Genomic DNA, 26,936 nt, shown 5'->3' on the forward strand with positions numbered 1-26,936 from the left:
CAGATGAATTAGCAACAGGTGAGAGTTGTTACTGGGTATAAAAAAGGGAGACCCGAACAAGCTAAGTCATTCACATGCAAGGATGGGGCGAGGTTCACCTCTTTGTGAACAACTGCGTGAGCAAATTGTTGAACAGTTTAAAAACAACATTCCTCAAAGTACAATTGCAAGGAATTTAGGGATATCATCATCTACAGTCCATAATATTGTGAAAAGGTTCAGGGAATCTGGAGAAATCACTGTGCGTAAACGGCATGGCCGTAAACCATTATTGAATGCCCGTGACCTCCGAGCCCTCAAGCGGTACTGCATTAAGAACCGACATCAATGTGTAAAGGACATCACCACATGGGCTCAGGAACACTTTGGAAAACCACTGTCAGTCAATACAGTTCGACGCTATATCCGTAAGTGTGGGTTAAAACTTTATGTTGCAAAGCGTAAGCCATTCATCAACAACATCCAGAAACGCCGCAGGGTTCTCTGGGCCCGAGCCCATCTAAAATGGACTGATACAAAGTGGAAAAGTGTTCTGTGGTCTGATGAGTCAGTTTTCCAAATTGTGTTTGGAAATTGTGGACGTCGTGTCCTCCGGTCCAAAGAAGAACAGAACCACCCAGACTGTTATGCACGCAAAGTGCAAAAGCCAGCATCTGTGATGGTATGGGGGTGCATGAGTGGCCAAGGAATGGGTAACCTGCACATCTGTGAAGGCACCATTAATGCAGAAAAGTACATTCAGGTTTTGGAACAAAGTATGTTGCCATCCAAACAGAATCTTTACCATGGGCGCCCTTGCTTCTTCCAGCAGGATAATGCCAAGCCACACACTGCACGTCTCACGACAGCGTGGCTTCGTAGTAAGAGGGTGCGGGTGCTTGACTGGCCTGCCTGCAGTCCTGACCTGTCTCCCATTGAAAATGTGTGGCGCATTATAAAGCGCAGAATAAGACAAAGGAGACCCCGGACTGTTGAACAGCTGAAGCTGTACATAAAGCAAGAATGGGAAAGGATTCCACTATCAACGATTCAACAACTAGTCTCCTCACTTCCTAAACGTTTATTGAGTGTTATTAAAAGGAAAGGTGATGTAACACAATGGTGAAGAAGCCCCTTTCCCAACTACTTTGGCACTTGTTGCAATTATAAAATTCTAAGTTTATCATTATTTGCTTATGGAAATAAAGTTTATGAGTTTGAACATGGATAATCTTGTCTTTGTGGTGTATTCATTTAAATATGGGTTAGAAAAGGTTTGCAAGTCATTCTATTCTAATTTTACTGACATTTTAAACTTTTTCCCAACTTCAATGGAATTGACTTTTGTATTTAAATCTTTTTTTTTTTTTTTGGATGATTTTTTTTTAACCGTTAGGAGGCACTAAAACACAGACTGTTCCTTTAATATCTAACTTGGAGCACCTGGACTTGTTGCATACGTACTTGTCTACTATTTAACCAGTGAACATCTTAATCCCTTTAAATGTTTCTTGTACTTGAGCTAAAAAAGACACAATCAAAACAGAAAGTTTATCACTCATGCCTGTCATCCGACAGCCAATTTGTCTCTTTATCAATAAGTGCAATTTCCCTTATTAAGCGATAATAAACCTAACAAACAGAACGTGGCACCTATTTACTCACAGCGAGATAGACTAAGTAGAATACAGAAACAGTTTTAGCAATCTACGGTGACATTCTCTGCTACCAGTGACCGAGGCAATTGTAATTATAGCCGAAATGGGCAAGACAAAATCGGTGGAACAAAAAATCGCCTCACAAAAAAATTGTATTGTGAACATAAATTGAAATGACAAATAAATTGTTGAAAATACGGGAAAACGTAAAAATGATCAGGTCTGATCACTAGCTACCCAACGTTAATGCGGTTCACTTCCTGTTGTGTGTCTTGGGCAAGTACGTCCTTGTGGTGCCCATATCTCTCCAGGCTGTTTTTGGTGTAGGGGTTTACTCCCCACATGAAACAAAAAGTACTTGTTTCCGGGGATACCATTAGCAAAAGATGCCTCCTTATCTGACTCAGATACAGCACCTTCATCATCTGGCCCTTGTTGTTTTTCATTGTAAAGCGTCGTCCCACTTTTCAGAGATGAGCTAGATCTTGGCATTGGCAGGCAGTGGCGTGTGTGTGAGACAGATACTATACAAAGCCCCATAGTCAATTTAAAAAAAAAACTATTATCGTGAAAGGTTTGTTCTTGTGTTATGTAATAATTCATAACTACCGCACCAGCTAGCATTATGCCAATTTACAGAGGTCTGTCTCTGTGATTACACTATCTGAGTTTTCAAACCTTCTCACATGTTAGGCTCAGGCGACAAAATAGCCAGCGGTGACACAAAATCCAAACAGCACAGACTCTTTATTTTTTGTTCTTGCTTTCTCACTCTGCATTATCACCACACAGCACTCACCCATCAGACGTGCTGTGAGTGTACTTTTTGAACTGGAGGATGATCAGAAAATCTTCAATGTGCTCCAACCTCACATTTCACATTTGAATAGGATACCTTCTGTTAATCTTTAGCGGTATATGTTGCACATATGCTGTTAGGCAGAGGGAAGAACAAGACTAGTTTTGGGTTTATGACTGGTAAAATAGAACCAACACGAGAGTCAAAATTAAATCTAAAAAGGCTGTCAATTTGATTAACAATAAACATGACAATAGATAGATAGATAGATACTTTATTCATCCCCGCAGGGAAATTCATATTTATATATAATGGACAGTATTTAACATACATTTTAGTGAAGGAACACTCTTATTTGGTTTAAGGCGTTAGATTAAAAATCCCAAATTTGGTTAATGTTGGTTTCTTATCCCTGTTTTATTTTTATTACTGTCGTCTAATCTAATTTCAGTTGATAACCTATTATTAGTCGCAAAATTTACATTTATTCTTTAATTGGAGTTTAGAATCAACCTAAATCGGTTTAGTGTCAGAATTTAAAGTCAGACAATAATACACTTCAAAATATAATGACAATTTGAGTAAATGACAAGAGGGTTCATCAAATAAGCAAAGAGAACACAATGCCGAAGTTTTCTAATCCAGGGAATCCCAAATTCATGGATACCGCTGAGAAATCAGCGATATCCATGGGTTCATGAGTCCACATTCAAAATTAAATGAATAATCTAATTCCTACCGGGACCTTGATGTAGAACTCTATAATGAATCAAATCCTTGCTGGTTTCTTGGCTTCGGGTAGCTCGCTATTCAGATCACCAAGATTTCCAATCGTCCAAGGAATAGAATAATTTTGCCGTAAGAAGAAAAAACCTGTCCTTTGAAAAAGGCCAACAAAAGATATATATTCAATCTTTTGTCAAAAAAAAAACGTTGACAATGTTGAGCCATCTTCTACTACGTGTTAAAAAACATAAAAGGAGCTACAACTCATGGTCTGAGCTAGTTAATGTAACCTGTAAATTTACACAGAATTTAGGCAAGTCAAGTAACAATATAACTATATAATCAACAGAGACAAGGAAGGAGATCTCAAATTTGATTTAAAGTTATAATCTGTTACCATAAGTAATGTTGTCTTAGTGCATCAAAGTAACATTTTATTACATCAAAGAGAACGGAAACAACACTCGTCTGGATCAGGCTTTCAATCTTTTGTGAATCATACCGTCACAGGTGGAGTCAATGAAGAAACCGATAGATTTGGTTTTCCAATTCCAAAGCAATGTTGTGCTAACAATTGCTATCATAATCGCATGTTCTGTCTGTCGTCAATTCTGGCGTGCATGTTCTGTGCGCAATGAGTAATGACTAAAGACTGGCTATTGGCACTTGCTAAGATGTCTGTGGAGGGTGTTACATCTTTGTATATTTTTCATATATAATAATAATAATTTCCTTTGTATTGTCATTCTTTGTAACAATGTACACAGAACAAAATGTCGATACACCTGACCCGTTGTAGCGAGCCGATGCAGCCGCAGCCAACAGAGGGCGCCGCCATTTTACCAATGTTATAAGTCTTAGGTATGACTCGGCCGAGGCGCGAACCAGCTTGTGCGGCACAGTTCATGTCATGGGAACCTGTCGTGGGTTCAAATCCAGCTCCAGACTTCCTGTGCGGAGTTTGTATGTTCTCCCCGTGCTTGCGTGGGTTTCCTCCGGGCACTCCGGTTTCCTCCCACGTTCCAAAAACATGCATTTCAGGTGAATTGGCCGGTCCAAATTGTCCCTAGGTGTGAATGAGCGAATGAGATGTCTGTCCCTGTGTGCCCTGCGATTGGCTGGCAACCAGTTCAGGGTGTCCCCTGCCCACTGCCCGGAGATGGCTGGGATGGGCTCCAGCCCCCCCGCGACCCTAAACTTTTTCGAAGCTCAGATACTTTTTCTGATTTTTCTTTTAAGTCCCGTCTAAAAACACACCTGTTCAGGACTGCCTACAACACATAGCTTCTCCATTTCTTATGTTTTTTTATGATTTTATGTCTTGTTTTTATTTATTATTTCGTTTACAACTTTTTAAATTGTATTTTTTTTCTTTCATTGTTTGTACAGTGTCCTTGGGTGGCCTGAAAGGCGCTTTTAAATAAAATGCATTATTATTATTATTATAAGCGGTACGGCTGATGAGATGAGATGAGATATATATATATATATATACATACAGTGGCTTGCGAAACTATTTGGCCCCTTTGAACTTTGACCTTTTGCCACATTTCAGACTTTAAACGTCAAGATATAAAACTGTAATCTCTTGTGAAGCATCAACAATAAGTGGGACACAATCATGAAGTGGAACACACTTTATTGGATATTTTAAACTTTTTAACAAATAAAAAACGAAAAAGTGGGGGTGCAAAATTATTCAGCTCCATTGAGTTAATACTTTGTAGCGCCACCTTTTGCTGCGGTTACAGCTGCAAGTCGCTTGGGGTATGTCTATCAGTTTTGTACATCAAGAAACTGATACTTTTGCCCATTCCTCCTTGCAAAACAGCTCGAGCACAGTGAGGTTGGATGGAAAGCGTGAACTGCAGTTTTCAGTTCTTTCCACATATTCTCAATTGGATTGAGGTCTGGACTTTGACTTGACCAATCTAACACCTTGATATGTTTTTTATCTTGATGCTTGAAGTCTGAAAATGTGGCAAAAGGTCTCAAAGTTCAAGGGGGCCGAATAGTTTTGCAAGCCACCGTATATATTATATATATATTTATATATATATACAGTGTATTTGAAGAGGAGGCCCCGGGGGCGACCCGAGACACGTTGGAAAGACTACGTCTCAAGGCTGGCTTGGGAACGCCTCGGGATTCTGTCGGATGAGCGGGAGGAGGTGGCTGGGGATAGGGACGTCTGGGCTTCCTTTTTAAGGCTGCTGCCCCTCCCGACCTGGCCCCGGATAAGCGGAAGATAATGGATGGATGGATGAATATAAATATATATATGTACAACAGTGCGGAGACGAGGAGCGGAGCCTGCGGCAGTACTGGTACACCTCATGGCCTGACCAGAAGACTCCAGACAAAGCACCTCCTCTTTTGGAACTAGTAAAGGAGGTGGAAAAAGCCAGAGAGGAGGCCCCGCCCACTAGCGGTCCGATTATTGTTCACTGCAGGTAGATTTTTTATTTATTCTTTTATGTATTTTAATGTAGCTATCGTCTCCCTACCCCTTTCTCCTTTTCACGTCTTTTCCCTACTCTCTCTTTTCTGTTTGTTTCTCTCTGATATACTTGTGTGTCTGTGTACTGTATGTTTAGGCAGTAGCGGACCGTGCATTTCACACCTCGGCCTATAGTAGTGCTCCGTTTAAATCCGTCAAACCTCAATAACTATTTAATGGCTATAAAACATTTACTGCAGCTAAGGCTGCGACACATCAATAAATACCAACAAAATCAATAAACGTCAATAATAATCTCATAAAATTGCAATATTTGTTAAAGATATGGCCACATTTTACTCAGCAAAAATCCTTTTTATTTGTACAAAAAGTCTAACCTCCTTTCTTTCTTCAAGCAGATTCTAATTACTCTGTCATACAGATTATACGTCAGTTTCAGTTCCACCAAGCAATTCGTTTCCATTGCCACTAAAGCTGTCTGTTCTGCTCCATAGTTTCCTTTGTTTTTGGAGCCAGTCCTTTTGTTTTGTCCCTAAAGTTAGGGTTTCGGCTTGCCCCTAAAAATGACAGTTTATCAGTCTTTTCAAGATTTCTCTATTTTTCTTCACTTTTTTGTTTTGGAGCTATGTATACCTGCGCAGGTGGAATATTGAATGTCTGTCTTTTATACAGTGTTTGGATTTCTATTTCGTCTGAACATTTCCGCTTGTGCAATTTGTTGCGTGATATCACGTGTAGGAACGAAACTGTGTTGTAAATTTAAGACTGTATAGTGTAGTACAAGGATACAACATAACTACAATGGGGTACGAGAATTTAGGGCATCATTTACTGTGCATCTTTGCCTTGGCAGTGCTGGAATCGGGCGGACCGGCTGCTTCATTGCCACGTCTATTCTGTGTAAGCAGCTAAGGATGGAGGGCGTGGTTGACATCCTGGGAACCGCCTGCCAACTACGCCTAGATAGGTAATGTTATTGTTTTCTTAAGTATTTTAGGCGTCATGGACAGTGTCGTACAAAAGAAATGTCAAGCTAATTGAAACGGTAGGACAGGGGGAGGGAACTAGATACTGTATGGCCCTTTTCATAAGTACAAATGGCTAGGAGATAAAATGCTACAGGTGCAAATTTTTATGAAGCAGATCAAATTTGGTGATCGATAAGTAGGCTTTGGTACATGCATTGCCGGAACGACACTGATGATTTTAGCAGTTCGGTCCTGTATACAACCCTTAGCAAAAAATATGGAATCACCAGTCTTGAGCAAGCCCTCGCTCAGACATTTTATTATGAGTGAAAAACTCAGATCACAAGCATGAAACAATCGATGGCCTATTCCAAAGTGCAACGTAGTGGCATTCAGGAACCCTGAACGAAATAAAAAAAAAATATTGCAATGGTCAATAAATGTTACTTTTATCGAGCAAGTGCAGGGAAATAAATATGGAATCAGCGAAAAGGGGAATTCGGTGCCTCCGGGACCTACTGGGAGTTGTTTACCAGTAAAAGTGACACAGAGTAAGGTGATAGTTTAGTAAGCATGGTATTCATGCTTAAGTGACCTGAATAACTCATAATTTGTTACGTCGTTACTAAGGTGCGTGTCTAAGATGGCAGATCAGATATGCACCTACGTGTAATGTTAGTATACCATATTGTATACTCAAATACAATCCTAAAGCCAAACCGAACCCCGAAAAAAAAGAGGAATGAGTTGCATTTGCGATCATGACTCAAAGCCAGAAGGTGGCAGTAGCAAAGTTTCAAGTTGCGGACACCACCTTTAATGTGTTAGTCACACTCAAAGGGACTTAGAAAAAAAAATCTAAATGGATTCATGTTATTTTTGTGCTACTTTTTAACGTTGCATTTTTGTTTAACTTCCTCCGCCTTTTTGTTGTGAATTTCAGGAAGAATGTTGTGTTTTTCAGGGGCGGGATGATCCAGACATGCGAGCAGTACCAGTTTGTCCATCATGTCCTGAGCCTGTATGAAAAGCAGCTTTCTCACACTTCTGAAGAGTAGCGCTTGCTTGCCAGCCACGCCCACACCGAGACACATCACTGTATACTGGACCGCCCCTGGCCGTATGCAGCGCTGCACCAACCATCATGTCCACCCTTAAAAAATATATTTTAAAAAATCACATCGTTATTTTCAACCATGACAGAGTTCAGTTTAGGCAAGATACTATAAGTATTAGAAAAGGAACTCTGCTCCCATCACTTTAATATTAAAGTAGGCATGTCAATTGCTATATTGCAATCCTACTTACACAAAATGTGCTTGTTTGCCATGTTGAGGTTATCGCAGGGGTGGGCAAACCATTGTTTGCGGGCCACATACTACCCATGGGGGTTTTTAATCCGGCCTACTGAACAAAGAGTAAAACAAAAAATAAGGATTACACAAAAAGTTGTTGTTCTTGTTGCCCGTTTTCTTTTGTGGGGCCCTACTCCATGAAAGTATATTTTTTCAGAAAACATTGCTTACTGCTTTGTGTACAGGACTGATAAGTTTATAGTTTAGTAGACACTCAAAACAAGAGAAGACATCGAATGATTTTGAACAGAAAAGAACCCAACCTAAGAAGATAAATTGCAACCTGTTCTAAAAGCCTTTTCCTGTTCCCTTTCTTTGTATTACAGATTGATCCTTAAGGGTGTGGGATTTCAATGAATAGCAATATGATTGGCCAATATTGATAACAATGTAAAAAGTGCATAATAATCAAAACAATGAACAACAGTCTGTAAAAATAGGACAAATAGTTAACTGGCATCCAATACATTCTATTTTGCAGGTGTACAAAATTTAAAAAGGAATACAATTATCAAGGACTGTCTCAGAAAGTTCGAATGTTGTGATAAAGTAATGCGATGTATTTTTTTTTAAAGAACTACATATATTCTGGATTAATTTAAAAACCTGAAATATTGTAAGTCTTTTATTATTTCAACCCTTAGGGTTTGAAATAACTGGAGGTAATTTGACCATGGAATGTCCACGCCTTTGCAGTGTTATAAATGTGTCATTTCCATTTTCTTTTTAACCTATTTCAGATTATGTAATTAATCCAAAATGTGTGACATTTTTTATTTTGATTGCATTACAGAAAATAAAAAAACGTTCTCAAAATATTCCGATTTTCTTAGACAGTCCTGTACATTTAAACGATGTAGACGTCATTTGTAATTTATTTTTTAATCATACATTTTCTGTACTTGCAATGTTTTCACTCATGTATTTATCAAGTTATTTATCAAATACCAAGCAAAAAAATATATACATGTTTCTTATCATTGTTGGTGCTTAAAAAGCACAATATATTTTATTGCTTTAATTCTGAGTGTTTCAAAAACCTATTCCATGAAATGGTCTATTAATAGGCAAATGTGAAATACATTTTGCCATTTACAAATACATTTTACCAAAGTAGGATTATCTTTTTTTTCTCATGAATTCTGCCAAATGATCGAACTAAATGTGGCCCTTGATTGAAAAAGTTTGCCCACCCCTGGGTTGTATCATGTCTATCAGCATGAGACACCACACCCATGAGAAACTACTTGAGGTTTCCCACTGTGGTTCACTTGTTTTTAGGGCTCAAATGTAAGAGATGCCCAAAGCTAGGGAGTTCATTGGAATCACTGAAAATCGCAGAACGAATGGAAACTTTTATTGAATTGAGATAATTTACAAGAAATTTCAAACATACTTTGATATGTTCTTTCATTTATCGTGAGCGGAAATAGCTGCTGGGGAATGGACTGTATGCGCGGGAGGTCATGGCATACTTACGATATGCTAAAATCCAGGTACCAAAGTCATACGTGTCAACCGCAGCCAATTGCTCCCATTATTTATGATTGTAATTTCCCCTTATTCTGCGATAATAAACCTTACAAACACAACGCAGAACCTCTTTACTCACAGCAAGACAGACTATGTAATATACCGAGACAATACAAGCAATCTACGATAACGTCGTCTTCTGCTACCAGAAACAGAGATTATCTGGATTTGAGTTTAAAATTGGAAAGACAAGATTGGCATTAAAAAAAAAAGAATCAAAAATCCTTACAAAATATGGGGAAAATGTATAAGTTGACAATTGTGAGATGTAAACTTCTGACTTCCTCTTATTTAATGCTACAGGATGTCTTGTATTGGATTCAATCAAAGGCTATGCAATGTTAACTATTAAGTATATTGTAATACTACAGGAAGTAGGCTTTTTATCACTTGTGAAATTGCATCAAAATTGATTGCGTTTGAAAATGTCGTGACAGAACCTCCACTATTGTACTACATAGGCTACACCGTAATCTTCGTTCAATTTAATTTTTCCTTTTTTTCCCCCATACACCTTCCATTGGTTTTGTTATAATATGAATAAAAATTGTTTCGACCAATCAGTGACAACAATATATAGTTATAACAGGCAACTTTTCATTATAAAAGAAAAATCAAATGTAAGGTTTTTATCACATTGTCAACATTAGTGACGTGCGGTGAAGTTTGTGTCTGCTGAGGCACAGTCAAATGTGCAAATAAATGACCCTACATCTTATTATTCATCTCATTGGCAGAACATGAAAGTAATATATGATCTGCAACATGAGAAAAAACTTTCATTGTCTTACTGTAACTTGTAAATAAAGTTTATGCGCTACTCCTATTTAAAACATCAATAGAAAAGGTAATCCTATATTCTGAAAAAAGTGAGTGCAACGAAAAAAAAAAGTTACTGGATGGCTTGATTTGCTGTTATCTTGCTAATACTGTTACTAATTTTATTGTTGGGGGCTGAAGTGTGAACTCTTTTGTCTCACTATCTCCCTCTGCCATGGGGCATGAGAATTGCGTGCATCACGAGATCTGCTGACGCTCAGCACAGTAATACGTTACATACTAATTGTATTAAAAATATAATTGTTCCTTTTCAAAATTGGCAATTTTGAAAAGGAACATCTAAAAGTGGTTGATTTATATGAGGAAAAACACTGAATAAATATAAATAATTCATATATTCTTAAGTATATATTTCCATGATGACAGGTGAGGCACAGCCTCATCTGCCTCCCCCAATTGCCCTTTACTGGGCAACATTCGAACGATGATCAATCAATAAAAAAATACAGTCGATTTACATGACCTGACTTTTTTGTAACAGAGTGAGAATATTTCAGAGCAGAGGTCTCAAACCTGCATTCCGGGTCCGACTGTGGCCCATGGGATTGTAATTCCAGGCACCTGCCTTAATATTAGAGTTGTGTATTGTTCGCGGTAGATAATAAATCATTTATTGAAAGAGAAAATCTAAATAAATAAGCAAAAATACATGAAATATGATATAAACGTGATTCTTTTAAAAAATACTTGTAGGTTGAGAAACTTGCATTTTTTGACATAACATGAGCCTCATAGAGAAGGCTGACATATTTGACCAGTATCTTGCTGCTATGGGAACCCCCAAAAAACAAAGTCTTGCGAAAAGCTCGGCAAAATAAGTAGAAGAACAATAGTACAGGTTTGTCACTTTGATTTTCCTTACATTGTAATTTTCATTGCGCTTTTGAGCAATGATTTTCCGTTGCTCTACACAATACAGCAACATCTCGGGGTCAAATAATACACATTGTTCTTATAAAATGTAAGGATATATATAGTTCTTTGGTATACAATCATGTTTCCTTAATTTTGCATTTAATGATGACAATCTATTATTCGTCCGATATTAAGGTTTACTACGATTGTTAAATGGCCACCAGGGGGCATCCGATACTAGTGTATTTTACACATTTGAAATTATAATAAGAACTTCTTGTTTCACAGGGTGCTTCTTAAGTAGCTTCTATGTTATCCAGACATGCTTTGCTTGGCACTTAAATGGACAGTGTGTATCATTTGACCACTAGATGGCGCTGTATTGTGTAGTGCAACTGAAAACGAGTGTTGAAAAGCACAAGGAAGAATACAAACTACTTAGAATTAAAAAAAATAATAAACGAACCGCAATATTTCATTTTTTTAAGCCCACACATATTATGTATGACTTTATTGGTACTGGTGGATTGGTTTATTTTCACATTAGTAGTTAATTATTATTTTTTTAGATCTTATTTTATAACAGTTATCTGACAACAGTGGAATATTTTTATCTTAGATTTTCTTGTGGAAAACCCGATTTGGTCAAACCGCAGCCAGAACTTAGCTCTGGCAGCCCCCAATTAAGTTTTATCCGCCTTTTGAGGCTTCAATGGAATTGCATAGCTTTTGAACAGCAACAGGAATTTAGCGCCCTTACCATGCGTGCATATAGTCCATTCTCCAATAAAAGATGAAAAAAGGCCAGCATTTCATGCTGTTGTTACACATTTTCCAATGCATTATTTACACACAGCAAGAGTAGCCTTCTTTTAGTATTTGATACGTTCAGGAGCCAGCTTATTTTCAGGTTGCATGGTGCTAAGTTTTCCTTCAAGGCATGTGCAATGTAATGATACAAAGGAATGTAAACAGTTTGGTTAGGATTGAAGTAGTTGGGCTTTTTGCACAACCTACAGAGCACTGTCTGTGCAGTTTTCATGGCCCAACATGTTTACATAAATGCTGTTGGTGGTGCAAAAATGTAATTGAGATTTTGAAGTGACGGCAAAGATGAGCGCGAGCCTGAATTCCAACCGATTGCTGTGTTTAGTTAATCTCAAATTTTCAAGCATGAAAAATGGGAGGAAATAGTATTTGGTTTTTGCGTAAAAACTCTATATATTTCATCGGTATGTTCCAAGTATTTTACAAAATGATGCATTTTGAAGATGGCGTGTTTTGTGTTTGTCATCCTGAGCTGTGACGTCGGAGGAGGAGCATCAGCACAGTGTTTTAAACAAAGTTTTGGTAGTTTTTGTGGAGAATGCCAAAGCGTTGTGTCACAGGTGGATGCAGTAATGGTACATTAAAGAGTGAGAAGCCAAAGAGGGACTAACTGGCAATAAAACACACAGAGAGATACCATCAGGGGGCTAACTGGGACCGATCAACAAAAGGTGGCTGCGGCCTCAGCGGAAAAATGCCAGCCTGTCCGACCAAAAAACATGCCCTGAGCAGCCCAGCTAACCGTGCACTAACAACAAAAAGCGGCAATGGCAACAAATGTGAAGCCAGCCGGAAATTAGCAAACCAAGAAACCCGGCGCAAATGCCAGGCTAGCCAAAGAAAAAGCATGCTGTAAGCAGACAGGATAACCTGAGAACCAAATGCAGCAACCTCTACAGCGATAGATGCGAAGCTGGCCGGGAATCAACAGACCATGGAACACTGCAAAACCTGTGCAAACACCAGGTTAGCTGGCTAAACAACAAACAGAGGGCAGCCAACGAGCGCCAACCGGGAGCAAACAAAACAGGAAAGACCTCGGCAGCCTTGGCGTCAGCTCGGTAGCCTAGATGGTAGGGCGCCCGCTCCGAGACTGGAAGGTCACTGGTTCAAGCCTCAGCCGAGTCATACAACATTGGTACCCATTGCCTCCCTGCTTGGCGCTCGGCATTAAGGGTTGGAATTGGGGGGTTTGGTCACCTAATGACTCCCAACACAGCAGTTGGGTCTAAAAACCCAGCGCCGATCGAAGGCGACGAGTCACGTCGATAGCTTTGCGTGACAAAATGATTTCCGGTAGATATCATGTTGATGGTTGATACTGGCTGAATAAATAAATAATAATAATAATAAATAATAATAATAACGGGGAGCTAACCAGACAAACTTAAACCAAGCCACAATCGCCTACTCCTAAGCAGAGATGAAAGGTATTCAATCATTATTCAATACAAACCAGGGTTCATTTTAGGTTCAGAGTTCTTGGGGTGCTGAGCACCCAGTGTCTGGCTGATAAAAAAAAAAACACTTTTCAGGACCATCACATTACACTTTGTGGTTAGCAGAAACACTATCACTATGCCATGCCCAGTTTTTATGTATTTATGTTGATTAGAGTACACACAAACGAAAGAAGAAGAATGGAACTCATTAGAAAATGATGCTTTCTCTTTAACATTTTTTTAGTACTGTATAACATACTCTGACCCTAATACACTGGGCACCCCACAGACTCCTCCGCTATGCCGCAAGTGACACTAGCCGAGCCAAAGAGGAGCAGAGAGGGGGGTAGAGCTGTGCTAGGAATAAAATGGACTGAAGTGCTTTGTTCACAATTCTAGTTTTGTTTGACTTTTTTTTCCTAGCGGTTTTCATTATATTAAAGCCTACCCTGTCCTTTATTGAGGAAAATAAGAGTTTTAAAAATGCTATGATTTTTGGGGGTGATTGGGTTGAATTTGGGGTCGCTTGAGCACACCCAAAAGCGGGCTGGTTATACCTATACTACAAACGCCTCTCATTTTGCACTAATGGGATTCGCCATTTCAAAAGTGTTGCGTTCCCTCATTGACGTCACAGCTCTAACAGCAAACAAGCTAGATGGGTGAACTTTGAGACCAAATTTCTCGAGTCCCCCGGCACGTGGAATATTTCGCAACATATCTGCATAATTGTGAGGAGGATCACTACAAGCTCTGTGCCTAGTTGAAAAAAAAAGCATTTCTGTTTGGGAGTACCTTTAAAAGCATTGATTTCCGCTTGCTTTGTGACACCTCAGTTCCCGATCGTAGCTCCAAAACATGCGTATGGTGAAGCGCCCATGATTGTTGTATAGACAGGTCTATCTTATCTGTATGAAGCACAATAGAACAGCTAAGTTTGTTTCTCCTATGTTAAGCTGTAAAGCTTTTTTCCCTGTATTGCTTAGTGGCATTGAATTGCATGTGCCGTACGGGACGCTGTGGGTCCACAATCAAAGCGACGTGATTGGGTGTCGTGCTTTTTGTTGTGCAAAATGGCGTCCAAGCCTCCTATATTGCTTGCTCTCAGCCAATGCTTTTGATACAGTTTGCTTTTGTGGAATCAACCAGAGATATTTTTAGAACATTTTGATACAATCCTTTTTGTCTAGATGCCTTGTGTACATTTCCACCTCCACCACGATGAACTATAGGTTGTATACTGTGAATTATGAAAAAACTAACAAAAAAAAAATCTGTTTTTATTGTAAGATGGAAGAACAAAATGAGACGAGTTCCCTTACAGTACACACAATTCTAAACATGTTCAGTCTTAAGAAGTATTATGTTGTGGGCTTAGGCTTTGCTTTAATATGCTTTGTTATGTGTACATTTTTATTGTTTTCAGAGATTTTTACCTCAGACTGGGTAACACAGTCCCCACTGCAGCCCATCATTAACCCTCAAACACATCAACATTAATTGTATTTTGCAAGGCAGCTAATATAGTTATTTTACTCCTTTAAAAAAGATGATCTATGTTGTGAGTCTCGTGACACTACAATCAAATGTAATTTCTAGCCTAAAGTAATCTACCTGTCACTTTAGATCCTGCTTATGTTTTAAATGATAAAAGAGGTTATTCTTATGATATTATGCGACATAAGGGAGAAATGAAGTAATCAGAATCGCTAACCAGTCCAACATTAAACCAGCAGTATTTTTTTCCTCTGCAACCGTATTGCTTTAAGTTGTGATTTTGCAAATAAAAGTCCATTTTCACAAACCAGTCTTCTATTAATTCCATTTTTTGATTAAAATTTAAATGATTCATACAAACAACTCAAATTTGAGTCGCGGATTGTTTGCCGGAGAGAAACAAAATTTAAGACTGGGCGGGATACAATACACATGCTTGGTATGCTGAAGTTAATGATAGGTGACACTAGATAGCGCTGTTTGAAACATATAGATTCAGCAACGCACATTTGCCAGCTGTAAGTCGTTTGGCAGCAGAGTCACTGCTGTACATTTAGATACATGCAGTAGATTGGGTAAAATAAGTAAGATGCTCTTGTTCCCCCACAGGGTTGGGTAGGGTTACTCTAACTGGATTACTTTCAATTACTTTTGGATTACTCCAATACCAAATGTACTAATAAAAGACAAAAGAAACTAAATATGAATAAAATTATGACTCACAACACGTGGTAAGCTTTCTCTCCTGGCTTTGATCTCTATGATCTTCAGCAAAACTAACATAAAATGCGACAGAAACAAAATGAAAATAAATCCAAACAGCTTGCCAACATAATTTTTGCCGTTCTATGTATTCCATTAATCCCCAAGCCTGCACAAAATTTAGTAATTGTATTCATATTTAGTTTCTTTTGTCTTTTATTAGCATATTTGGTACTGGAGTAATCCAAAAGTAATTGAAAGTAATCCAGTTGAAGAAACCCTACCCAACCCTGTTCCCCCAGCAGATCATTTGCTCATCTTATATTTCTAATTTTACGATTTTTAAAGATAATATTTTAAGATACTACAGAATAGAATAGAATAGAATAGAATAGAATAGAATAGAATAGAGTAGCCTTTATTGTAATTGATAACCAAAAGTGAACATTGTTAGAAACGAGATTAGACGCGATACTCCAGGATAAACAAGATAAACACATAATAATTACTATAATAAAATGAGATAAAATAATGTCAGGATAAATATGCAAAAATATTTTCAAAATAGTGCTGGGGACTGGCCTAAGTTGCAAGTCCAATTTTTCGTTTGTGATAGTAGTTTATGTAAAATAGTACATTAAAAAGTCGTTTTTTAATGGGAGTATGGTTTTTAATCTGCCAGATCAGATCAATATACTATTTTTAGGTGTTGTTTAAATGATCTTACTATAAAGACAGCATATTTGACATCATAATTTATATATCTCATCTCATCTCTCATCTCATGAGCTGCACCACTTATCCTCAGTAGGGTCGCGGGGGTGCTGGAGCCCATCCCAACAATCACCAGGCAGTGGGCAGGGGACACCCTGAACTGGTTGCCAGCCAGTCACAGGGCACACAGGGACGGACAATTCGCTCGCTCATTCACACCTAGGGACAATTTGGACCGGCCAATCCACCTGAAATGCATGTCTTTGGAATGTGGGAGGAAACCAGAGTGCCCGGAGGAAACCCACGCAAGCACGGGGAGAACATACAAACTCCGCACAGGAAGTGTGGCTTGATTTGAACCCACACAGGACGTTCCCAAGACCTTAGAACTGTGCCGCACATGCGCATATATATATATATATATATATATATATATATATATATATATATATATATATATATATATATATATATATATATATACCTGTATATATATATATATATATATATATATATATATATATATATATATATATATACAGGTATATATATATATATATATATATATATATATATATATATATATATATATATATATATACCTGTATATATATATATATATATATATATATATATATATATATATATATACCTGTATATATATATATATATATATATATATATATATATATATATATATATATATACATATATATATATATATATATATATATATATATATACCGGCCAATCCACCTGAAATGCAAGTCTTTGAAATGTGGGAGGAAACCGGAGTACCCGGAGGAAACGCACGCAAGCACGGGGAGAACATACAAACTCCGCACAGTAAGTCCGGTAGCTGGATTTGAACCCACACAGGAGGTTCCCAAGACCTTAGAACTGTGCCGCACACGCGCATATATATATATATATATATATATATATATATATATATATATATATATATATATATATATATATATATATATATATATATATATATATCTGTATATATATATATATATATATATATATATATATATATATATATATATATATATACCTGTATATATATATATATATATATATATATATATATATATATATATATATATATATATATATATATATATATATATATATATACCGGCCAATCCACCTGAAATGCAAGTCTTTGAAATGTGGGAGGAAACCGGAGTACCCGGAGGAAACGCACGCAAGCACGGGGAGAACATACAAACTCCGCACAGTAAGTCCGGTAGCTGGATTTGAACCCACACAGGAGGTTCCCAAGACCTTAGAACTGTGCCGCACACGCGCATATATATATATATATATATATATATATATATATATATATATATATATATATATATATATATGTATATATATATATATATATATATATATATATATATATATATACCTGTATATATATATATATATATATATATATATATATATATATATATATATATATATATATATATACCGGCCAATCCACCTGAAATGCAAGTCTTTGAAATGTGGGAGGAAACCGGAGTACCCGGAGGAAACGCAGGAGGTTCCCAAGACCTTAGAACTGTGCCGCACACGCGCTAACCACTGCGCTGCCCTTTATATATATATGTGTGGGTTCAAATCCAGCTACCGGACTTACTGTGCGGAGTTTGTATGTTCTCCCCGTGCTTGCGTGGGTTTCCTCCGGGTACTCCGGTTTCCTCCCACATTCCAAAGACATGCATTTCAGGTGGATTGGCCGGTCCAAATTGTCCCTAGGTGTGAATGAGCGAGTGAGTTGTCTGTCCCCGTGTGCCCTGCGATTGGCTGGCAACCAGTTCAGGGTGTCCCCTGCCCACTGCCCGATGATTGCTGGGATGGGCTCCAGCACCCCCGCGACCCTACTGAGGATAAGCGGTACGGCTAATGAGATGAAATGAGATATATATATATATATATATATATATATATATATATATATATATATATATATATATATATATATATATATATATATTACTGAATGTCCCTCTGAGTCTTTTTTTATTGCGTGTTTATCTTAGAACGCCATGTCCAAACTCGTCATCAATGACAATAATACACAATTCTAATACTAATTTAGATTCAATTTATTTTTAATGTATTACTGTATAACATATTTAAATATTTTCCATCCGTTTTTACATTTGCTCGTGTTTATTCACCTCACAGTTTATTTGAATTTTTCAGTTTTCAGTCTACCCTGAAGCGTTTGTCTCCTTTAAAAAAAAAAAAGTCGGGCAGGCCCTTTAATCCGTGTCTTTGACGTCATTCAGGCCTCGAGTCGTGAGTGCTGATTGGCTGAAAGTGACGTAACCTAATATTTTTTCTTTTTTTTTCCCTCCCTCGCAGCTAAACCATGACCTCATCGCGTTATTTGAAGAAAGTGCTAAAGTGTACCTTTTGTAATCACCCCAACACTCCCTTTAACCAACAGACGTAATTAGTTGGCAAGGGGACGTACTTTAGTCGTTTGATTTCGTTGTGATAGACGTTGAATTTTAACAGAAAGCTTTGAATAATAAACAGCGCTTTCATACGCTGTCACACCGTGTCAGCTGCGCTCTGTTCCGGCCGGGCGGTCATGAGGAAGACGACCACTTTTCGCAATGGCGCGAAGGCTTTTCATTGAGAAACCCCCAACAAAGACAGCAAACTGATGTGAGGGGCGTTTATTGTGCCGCACAGCCCGAAGCTAACTGTGGTTAGCCGCCATTAGCTTGTTGCCCTCTTCACTCCTTCTTCCCATCTCTCACATCTAATGATGGGAATTCCGGCTCTTCTTTAGAGAACCGGCTTTTTCGGCTCGGATCAATAAAAAGAGCTGGCTCATCGGCTTCCAACCAGCTCTCCAGGTTTTTTTTGTTGTTGCGTTAATCAAGTGTGTCGCAACTCCACAATGGGTTGCGGACTCGTTTTCAGCGGGCCTTCGATTTGAGAAAATATTACTAAGAGAAAAATAACTGAATGCAAAAAATAAATACCGAAATAAATGAAACAATGCACAATAAAAATACACATCAAAATACATAAAAACACACGTCAATATACAAAACAGAATTCATAACAAAATGAATTCAGAAGTTAATAAATAAAAATAAACGTGTCTCTCAACTCAACAGTTGGTTGCCGACCTGTTTTCAGTCGGTTGCGGGCCTTTGACCAGAGAAGATAATGCTAAGAGAAAAAAAACTGATGATTAATTACACTCCTTAACAGTAGATGGCACTAATACCAACTGACACTTGCCATTACACACCACAGAAAAAGACTGATAGTTTGTTTACACGTATTGATTTTAGCCAGATACAGCGAAACACACAGAAAAATACACGACCAAATACACGACTAAATAAATAGCAAAATACATATGCAAAAAAATGTGCGACAAAAAATATGGTGAAATAATACCGAAATAAATGGCAAAATGCATGGAAAAACGCATGCTGAAACACCTGACGAAACACGCTGAAATAAATGACAAATACCGAAATAATCTGTGAAACACGCAGTAAAACACACGGACAAAAGATGAAATAAAAACATGACAAAAGCATTCCACGATAAAAAACATAACAAAATAGATGATAAAATACATGAGTAAATAATATTACGTGACAAAAAGTATGACAACATACATGGCAAAAAATATACGGAGAGAAATACATAACTAACTAAATACATGTCAAAATACACAACGAAACAAATACAATAACAAATGAAAAATACGCAACAAAATATATAATAAAATAAAAATCATTATAATTGAAGAAATACATGTAAACACATGTCAAAATACAGAACAACATGCATGATAAAATGAATACCAACATAATTAAACAACAAAATAAATGACGAATTAAATAACAAAAAAAAATGATTTATACACTGTATTGGTATGTTATAAATTATAATGTAACATTCTGCACAAAACGAATTGATAATTTTTAAAAACTTGTTCTACTTACTTATAATTGCATTTGTGTTCACTCTATAGTGTACTTTTTTTTCCAATTAAACGTTTTTATGTTAAGCAAATTTGAAGTACCTCAAACTCTGAAAACAACGACAAAATATAAGTTAACAATTAAATAAAATAACCCACTTTACATTTTTTATGTAAAACACAGCATCCCTAAAAACACAAGACACAACCATTAAAATAGTTAGAGATCTACATTAATGGAAAATAAAAAAACATAATAGTTAACATTTATTTTACTTAACACATTTAAAGTCAACAAAATAAAATCTCTGGGGGAAAAAATGCATATTGACCAAACACGAGGGGGAAAAAGCACCTCGAAGGGAACCGCCACTCCCGCTAAGAGTCGGTTTATATAGCCGTTTCGTTTGCGAACGACATATCACTATCATATCCTCTGTCAGTGCGCGCGTGTGTCTCCTTCAGTGAGAACCAAACACGCTTAATAATGATAGGATGAAAGATTTTCTGGAGAGATATTTTCGATTAACAGGTTCCAGTTGCGAGGTAAGAGCACTGCCGTTTTTTATTTTAGCTCGATTTTAAAACAGAAGCTTGCTGCGGGATTAATGGCGTGTTATTTCAACATGCGGTATAACCACGCGTCATAACAAACACGGCATATTCCCTCTGTGCGAATCCTGAACAAAGCCGTTTGCTGATAGCAACTTAAAAACACAATAATAACTCTATCAAAGGATGATTGATCACAGCAATTGACCTCATTGTCGATAAAGCTTCTGTTTGCTTTCATTGTTGTATTTTTCCAAATGTTGCGCGCCTTGACTAGATAAATTCTACTGCGGAAAAATTGCAGAAACACTATCACGTGCATGCGTATCCGTTTATATAAAATATTCATAGTATTGTGCAATGGTATTTTTTCAAAGTTTAATTAGGCAAAAAGAAAACGATAAATACAAATTGTAAACTAAATCTTTGCCAGACAATTATCTTAAATTGGGAGAACCGGTGCCAGCCATTTTTTATGCCATTTGGACTCATTTTTGAAAGCCTACAAAACATTAAGCTCTGTAGCCATAGTGGCATGGGACATTTAAAAAAAAGCTTGAACCCGCATTGAGCATTAAAAAATTGGGTTTCTAGTTTTCACCATTGTTTAGTAAACAACGGTTGATTATTCTGAGCAAAACATGTTTTTGTAAAAGCTGAACTTCCACTTTGGTGCTTTTCTTTGCATTTGTGATACCCCCAATATCTAAATAATGCCCTCTATAAACACCAGGGCATTCAGCTTGCAAAATAACATTTTATTGCGAGAACACTGAACTTACGCATGAATGATGCATGAAGTTTACAAGAACTCTTCAGCGCTTCAATGAAGTGCTCACACGATTTCAGTCACCATGGCGATTATGTTCCCTCAAGCACAATGGGGCTCTTATTTATTTACAGTAAAAAACACAAAGATGATTTGTAAGCCAGTCAATTTTATTTACGGAAAAATCACAAATTTTTCTGCATCTTTCTTAGTTCTTCTCCACTTGTAGAAAGTATAGTGTTGCTTATTATACATAGCAGAATAGAGACTACAGCTGAAACTAGGCAAGATAAGATTGGTCTAGCAAAAACGTTCTCTCTCTCTCTCTCTCTCTCTCTCTCTCTCTATATATATATATATATATATATATATATATATATCCATAGATTTTCTTAGGGGTAGAGATCTGGAGACTGGCTAGGTCACTCCAGGACCTTTAAATGCTTCCTATGAAGCCACCCCTTTATTGCCATGGCTGTGTGTTTGGGGTCATTGTCATGCCGAAAGACGCAGCCATGTTTCATCTTCAATGCCCTTGCTGATAGAAGACGATTTTCACTCAAAATCTCTCGATACATGGCGCCATTCATTCTTTACTTTACACAGACAGTTCGTACTGGTCCCTTTGTAGCCCCAAAGCAGGATGTTTTCACCCCCATGCTTTACAGAGGGTATGGTGTTCTTTGGATGCAATTCAGTATTTTTTCTTCTCCAAACGAGAACCTGGGCTTGTACCAAAAAGTTCTATTTTGGTTTATTCTGACCATAACACATTCTCCCAGTCCTCTTCTGGATCATCCAAATGCTCTAAAGCGAACTGCAGACAGGCCTGGACATGTATTGGCTTCAGCAGCGGTCATCTTTGTTAGTGCAGGATTTGAGTCCCTGGCGACGCATTGTGTTAATCATAGTAACCTTTCTGACAGTGGTCCCAACTCTCCAGAGGTCATTCACTAGACCCCCCTGTGTGGTTCTGGGATTTTTGCTCACCGTTCTTGTTATTATTCGTACACCTCTGGGTGAGATCTTGCATAGAGCCACGGATCAAGGGAGATTATCATTCTTCCAGTTTCTAATTATTTCTCCCACAGTTGATTTACCTATTGCAGATTCAGTCTTCCCAGCCTGGTGCAGGTCTACTATTTTCTCTGATGTCCTTCAACGGCTCTTTGGTCTTGCCCATAGTGGAGTTCGGAGTGTGACCAACTGAGGTTCTGTACAGGTGTCTCTTATACCGATAATGAGTTAAAACCGGTACCATTAATACAGGTAACAAGTGGAGCCTCGTTAAGAAGTTAGACCTATTTGACAGCCTGAATTCTTGCTTGTTTGAAGGTACCAAATACTTATTATCCACTCTAATTTGGAAATAAAAATCAAACAATGTGATTTTCTGTTTTTTTTTTATCCACATTCTGTCTCTCATGGTTGAGGTGTTGACAACTACCGGCCTCTCTAATTTTTTCAAGTAGGAGAATTTGTACACCTATTGGTTGACGAAATACTTATTTGCCCCACTGTATCAACCAACATTGGCAAGCATTTTCAATCAAATCATGAATCTATAATTGTGTGTTTTGTGATTTTTAGTGTGAACACATCATTTACTTTTGTTTTTGAGTTGGCGGCCTGTATACCCTTCAATATTGTTAACAACTACGAGTAGGGCACACGCAGCATATTCAACGCTTGTCGATCCTCCCAATTGATCTTCCCCTGACAAGCCACTGCCATTTTGTGAAAAAAAAAGCTACCTCATCTGACAGGAGCTGTTGTGCATGAGTTAATGGATAACCTGCACAGTGTTACATCACCTTTGGCTGGATTCCAGATGTTTCGCTTGTATTGACACGATGCTTGCTTTGATGACGTTTAGATTTTACATTCTTTAACTTTGATAAAAACAAAAAATAAAAACTTTTTTTAATCTGAATGTTATCAAAAGAGACACAGTGCTTAACTTTTATTTTTATTTTTTGTCAACACATGATGGTGAAGCTTGGTAGCTTGAGTTAAATATTTTTTTATGTCATGTAGAGTGGGAATTGCCAAGGTCCAATGTTAAGCGACTCTCATGTTGGACTCTAAATGAGGAATAGCATGCTCGGTTGGGGTCTGCTTTTAACTCAGAACTGAAGTCGGAGCTTTCCAATTAATAGATCCGACTGCGCTGTTTTTTAGCCAGTCACAATGCGAGGCAGACGAAAGTCCTCCCCCTTTTTGTATCACACACAATGCATGGCATACTAGCGGCTTCACCATCTCAACCAACTCAACGTGCATAGGATCAATGGGAACTTAAACTAAATTATTTTTTCTACAGTACGTGTTTTATTGCTATAACTCTGTTGTTGGGTTGGTTAGTTGTCAGTGAAAGAAGTTTGTAAGTTACTGTGGCAGCTTTACATGCACTTTATTCAAGTATATCACTGCACCCTCGTTAGCATACCTAGTTGACATATAATAAAAACGAAATGAAGGTGGCATTTTGTGATTAGAGTAAAACTTTTAAATTACTGGATAAATAGGATGTGCATTTCGTGATCTGGTGTTATCGGGTTTTTGAGGCTCTTGATATAGTTTCATGATATGTTCCTCGCCAGAGACTCTGAACAGGTGGAGATGGCACCACTTATTTTGTGCATTTGATGTGCTGGGTCACTTATTTGTATATTCTCTATTCTTCTTACAAATCTGAATCTAATTCTATGTTTAGTTGGTATGGGGCTTCTGACTCCCTCATAGATCGCCAACATTTTGCATCCACCCTTTAAAGGTTATTAGTGTTTTTGGACACCATGATGCAATTAATATAAAAGTAATGATAATATAATAACTATTGAAACCGTTCAAATGCAGCTTCTATCCTTCCTGGGCACTCTGATTTCCTCCCAAATTCCCCAAAACATGCATGTCAGGTTAATTGGCCGGTCCAAATGTCCCAAGGTGTGAATGAGCGAGTGAGTGGTCTGTCTCTGTGTGCCCTGCGACTGGCTGGCAACCAGTTTAGGGTGTCCCCTGCCCACTGCCCGAGGACAGCTGGAATGGGCTCCAGCACCCCTGCGACTCGTCCAGGACAAACGGTGCAGATAATGGATGAATATTTGAGACCCTTTTATATAGACTCTTGAGATAAGTTTGCCTAATAGGTCAAGTCAAGTCATGCTCATTTGTATAGCCCTTTATCACAAGGAGTCTCAAAGGGCTGCACGGACCACAGATTATTGCAAACTACAGACTACACCATCCCCTGATCTAAAACACACATGAGTGCAGGGAAAAACTCAAAAACCTCAGCATGAGGAAAATGAAGTAACCTTGTGAAGGGGCCGCACAAGAGGTGAAATATAGCTCATTCATAAGTTATAGAATAGAAGTGTGTTTTAAGCCTAGATTCAAACAGTTCCACTGAGGTTGCAGATCAAATTTCAGTGGGCAGAGCATTCCACAGCACCGGGGCCTGAATGGAGAAAGCTCTCAAACCTGCAGCTCTCTTTTTGGCTCTTGGCACTAGTAGACCAGCATTTTCAGAGTAAAGGCTCCGGACCAGAACATAGGGGGAAATTAAATCTGAAAGACATGAGGGAGCAAGTCCAGCATGATTTTTGTATACTACCAACAGAACCTTAAAATCACATCTTCAGCTAACAGGGAGCCAATGCAGGTTATCTAAAATTGTGGTAATGTGATCAAACTTATAGTGACTAGAGAGTCGCTTGCTGTTGTTTTGGCTGCTCTATTTGCTCCGCGTGTGATACATGGATACTGTAACTATGGTGGGCGTGGCTAAGTGCTCTCTTTTACATTTACTAATCTTGACGACATCTGCTCCACTCTTGAACCACTGCAGTGATTAAAAAGACCCTATAAATATGATGACATACACAAATTATGCAAGCAAGTCAATGAAAAATCAGGGTTCATATGTTGAATTTAAGTGATCGAAAGTGCTTTATTTTTTCATGAAATGCTTGTAAATGCTTGAAATTGTTGCTATAGTTCTTAACATAGTCATATTTATTTGTAAAGCCCTTAATCACAACAAGTCTCAAAGGGATGCACAGGCTACAGACTACTATTACACTATTCATTATGACATTTAGAGTTGGGAGTCAGCAGACCCTGACATCCAGGTCTATTGTACTATGTATTCAGGTGGGAGCATTCCAAAATAGTGGAGCAATGAGAATAGAATATACCGTCTCATCCACTGGGATGAAATTTGATTTTTTTCCAATTTAAGCAAAAAGAGTATATATCGTGTAGCACTGAAACCTCTCCTCTCGTTGAGGATAAAACAATATATTTATTGGTACACTACTTGCTCTAAAGCATTTTCTTCATTGGAGGTGTGACAATATCATGATACAGCTATGAATTGTGATACTTTTATCCATGCTCCTCCATCAATATCAATACCTGTAATTAATATATATTCATTTTTATTACCATGGGAGGCAATAATTTGGCAGAACATGAGCTGGTGTGTGTCACAAAAGCAGCATGGAAACAAGTCTGCTTAAAAATGACACAGACACTACTCTCTGGTGCCTTTGCCCTTGTATTTCTTCTTCCCTCGTGATTATCGGCAAGTATCATTTGTTTGTATGATATTGTACTATGAAGCGTCATCACCCTCTGTGGGTTACGCCCAAGAGAACACGTGCATGCTACACTTAAACAGGACACTATGCAATGTGTATTTGTGCAAGTATTGCATATCAATTATGGATATTTATTATGAGCCATGCAAAAAATGTAGGTAGAATTTCCCAATAGGAAGAACTTTCTGCAACTGAAAATTTAAGCAACATATTGTGGTCAATTTTGTCCAATATGTATACGTCTTAAAATTCAACCTATTCACGATCTTCTCGAGATCTTAAAATCATATGTCATTATAAATGCACACGCAAGATTAAAAATTGCATATGTAAATCGCAGTTGTATTTGTGGCTCGGGAAATACATTATTCACACGGGATTTATTCTTTAATGGTACAGGAAAAATTGGGAAATCATCTTTAGAAGTCTCTTGAATTTGGTCATGAAAGTTGTAAGAAGCCTGTTGTAAGAAACCTGAAAAAATTATGGTTGTCTGAAAACAATGTATAGCCAATCTTTTGGGTTGTAACTATGTACATTGGCAATCAACACTAATACTGTAAGTGTCATGCTTGTTTGAAGCAGGTTAGCAGTTCCGGTTCTATAGGGACGTTTAGACTTTCCCATTAGCCAAACCAAGACTAATAAAAATGAAGATGAACTTGTTAT

At 37.7% G+C, this 26,936-nt stretch overlaps 2 protein-coding genes across 3 annotated transcripts in view; both read left to right on the top strand.

Annotated features, from left to right (window-relative positions):
• The window catches only part of LOC148363293 (tyrosine-protein phosphatase non-receptor type 5-like), a 73,444-nt gene extending 58,196 nt beyond the window's left edge, over positions 1-15,248 (top strand). For both annotated transcript variants that reach the window (XM_088340916.1, XM_088340917.1), the window contains 3 exons: positions 5,455-5,615; positions 6,477-6,590; positions 7,556-15,248. In XM_088340916.1, coding sequence (XP_088197042.1) covers positions 5,455-5,615; positions 6,477-6,590; positions 7,556-7,649 — 369 coding nt within the window. In that variant the 3' untranslated portion in view covers positions 7,650-15,248. The remainder of the gene's footprint in view (positions 1-5,454; positions 5,616-6,476; positions 6,591-7,555) is intronic.
• A 5,525-nt stretch (positions 15,249-20,773) lies between these two features.
• dusp8a (dual specificity phosphatase 8a) overlaps positions 20,774-26,936 on the top strand; it is a 100,025-nt gene continuing 93,862 nt past the window's right edge. The window contains exon 1 of the mRNA XM_088340918.1: positions 20,774-20,888. The gene's annotated coding sequence lies outside the window, so the exon portion shown is untranslated. The remainder of the gene's footprint in view (positions 20,889-26,936) is intronic.

Source organism: Urocampus carinirostris, chromosome 7, assembly GCF_059441175.1.
Source record: "Urocampus carinirostris isolate Australia breed hairy pipefish chromosome 7, RoL_Ucar_1.0, whole genome shotgun sequence".
In the NCBI taxonomy this organism is placed as follows: domain Eukaryota; kingdom Metazoa; phylum Chordata; class Actinopteri; order Syngnathiformes; family Syngnathidae; genus Urocampus; species Urocampus carinirostris.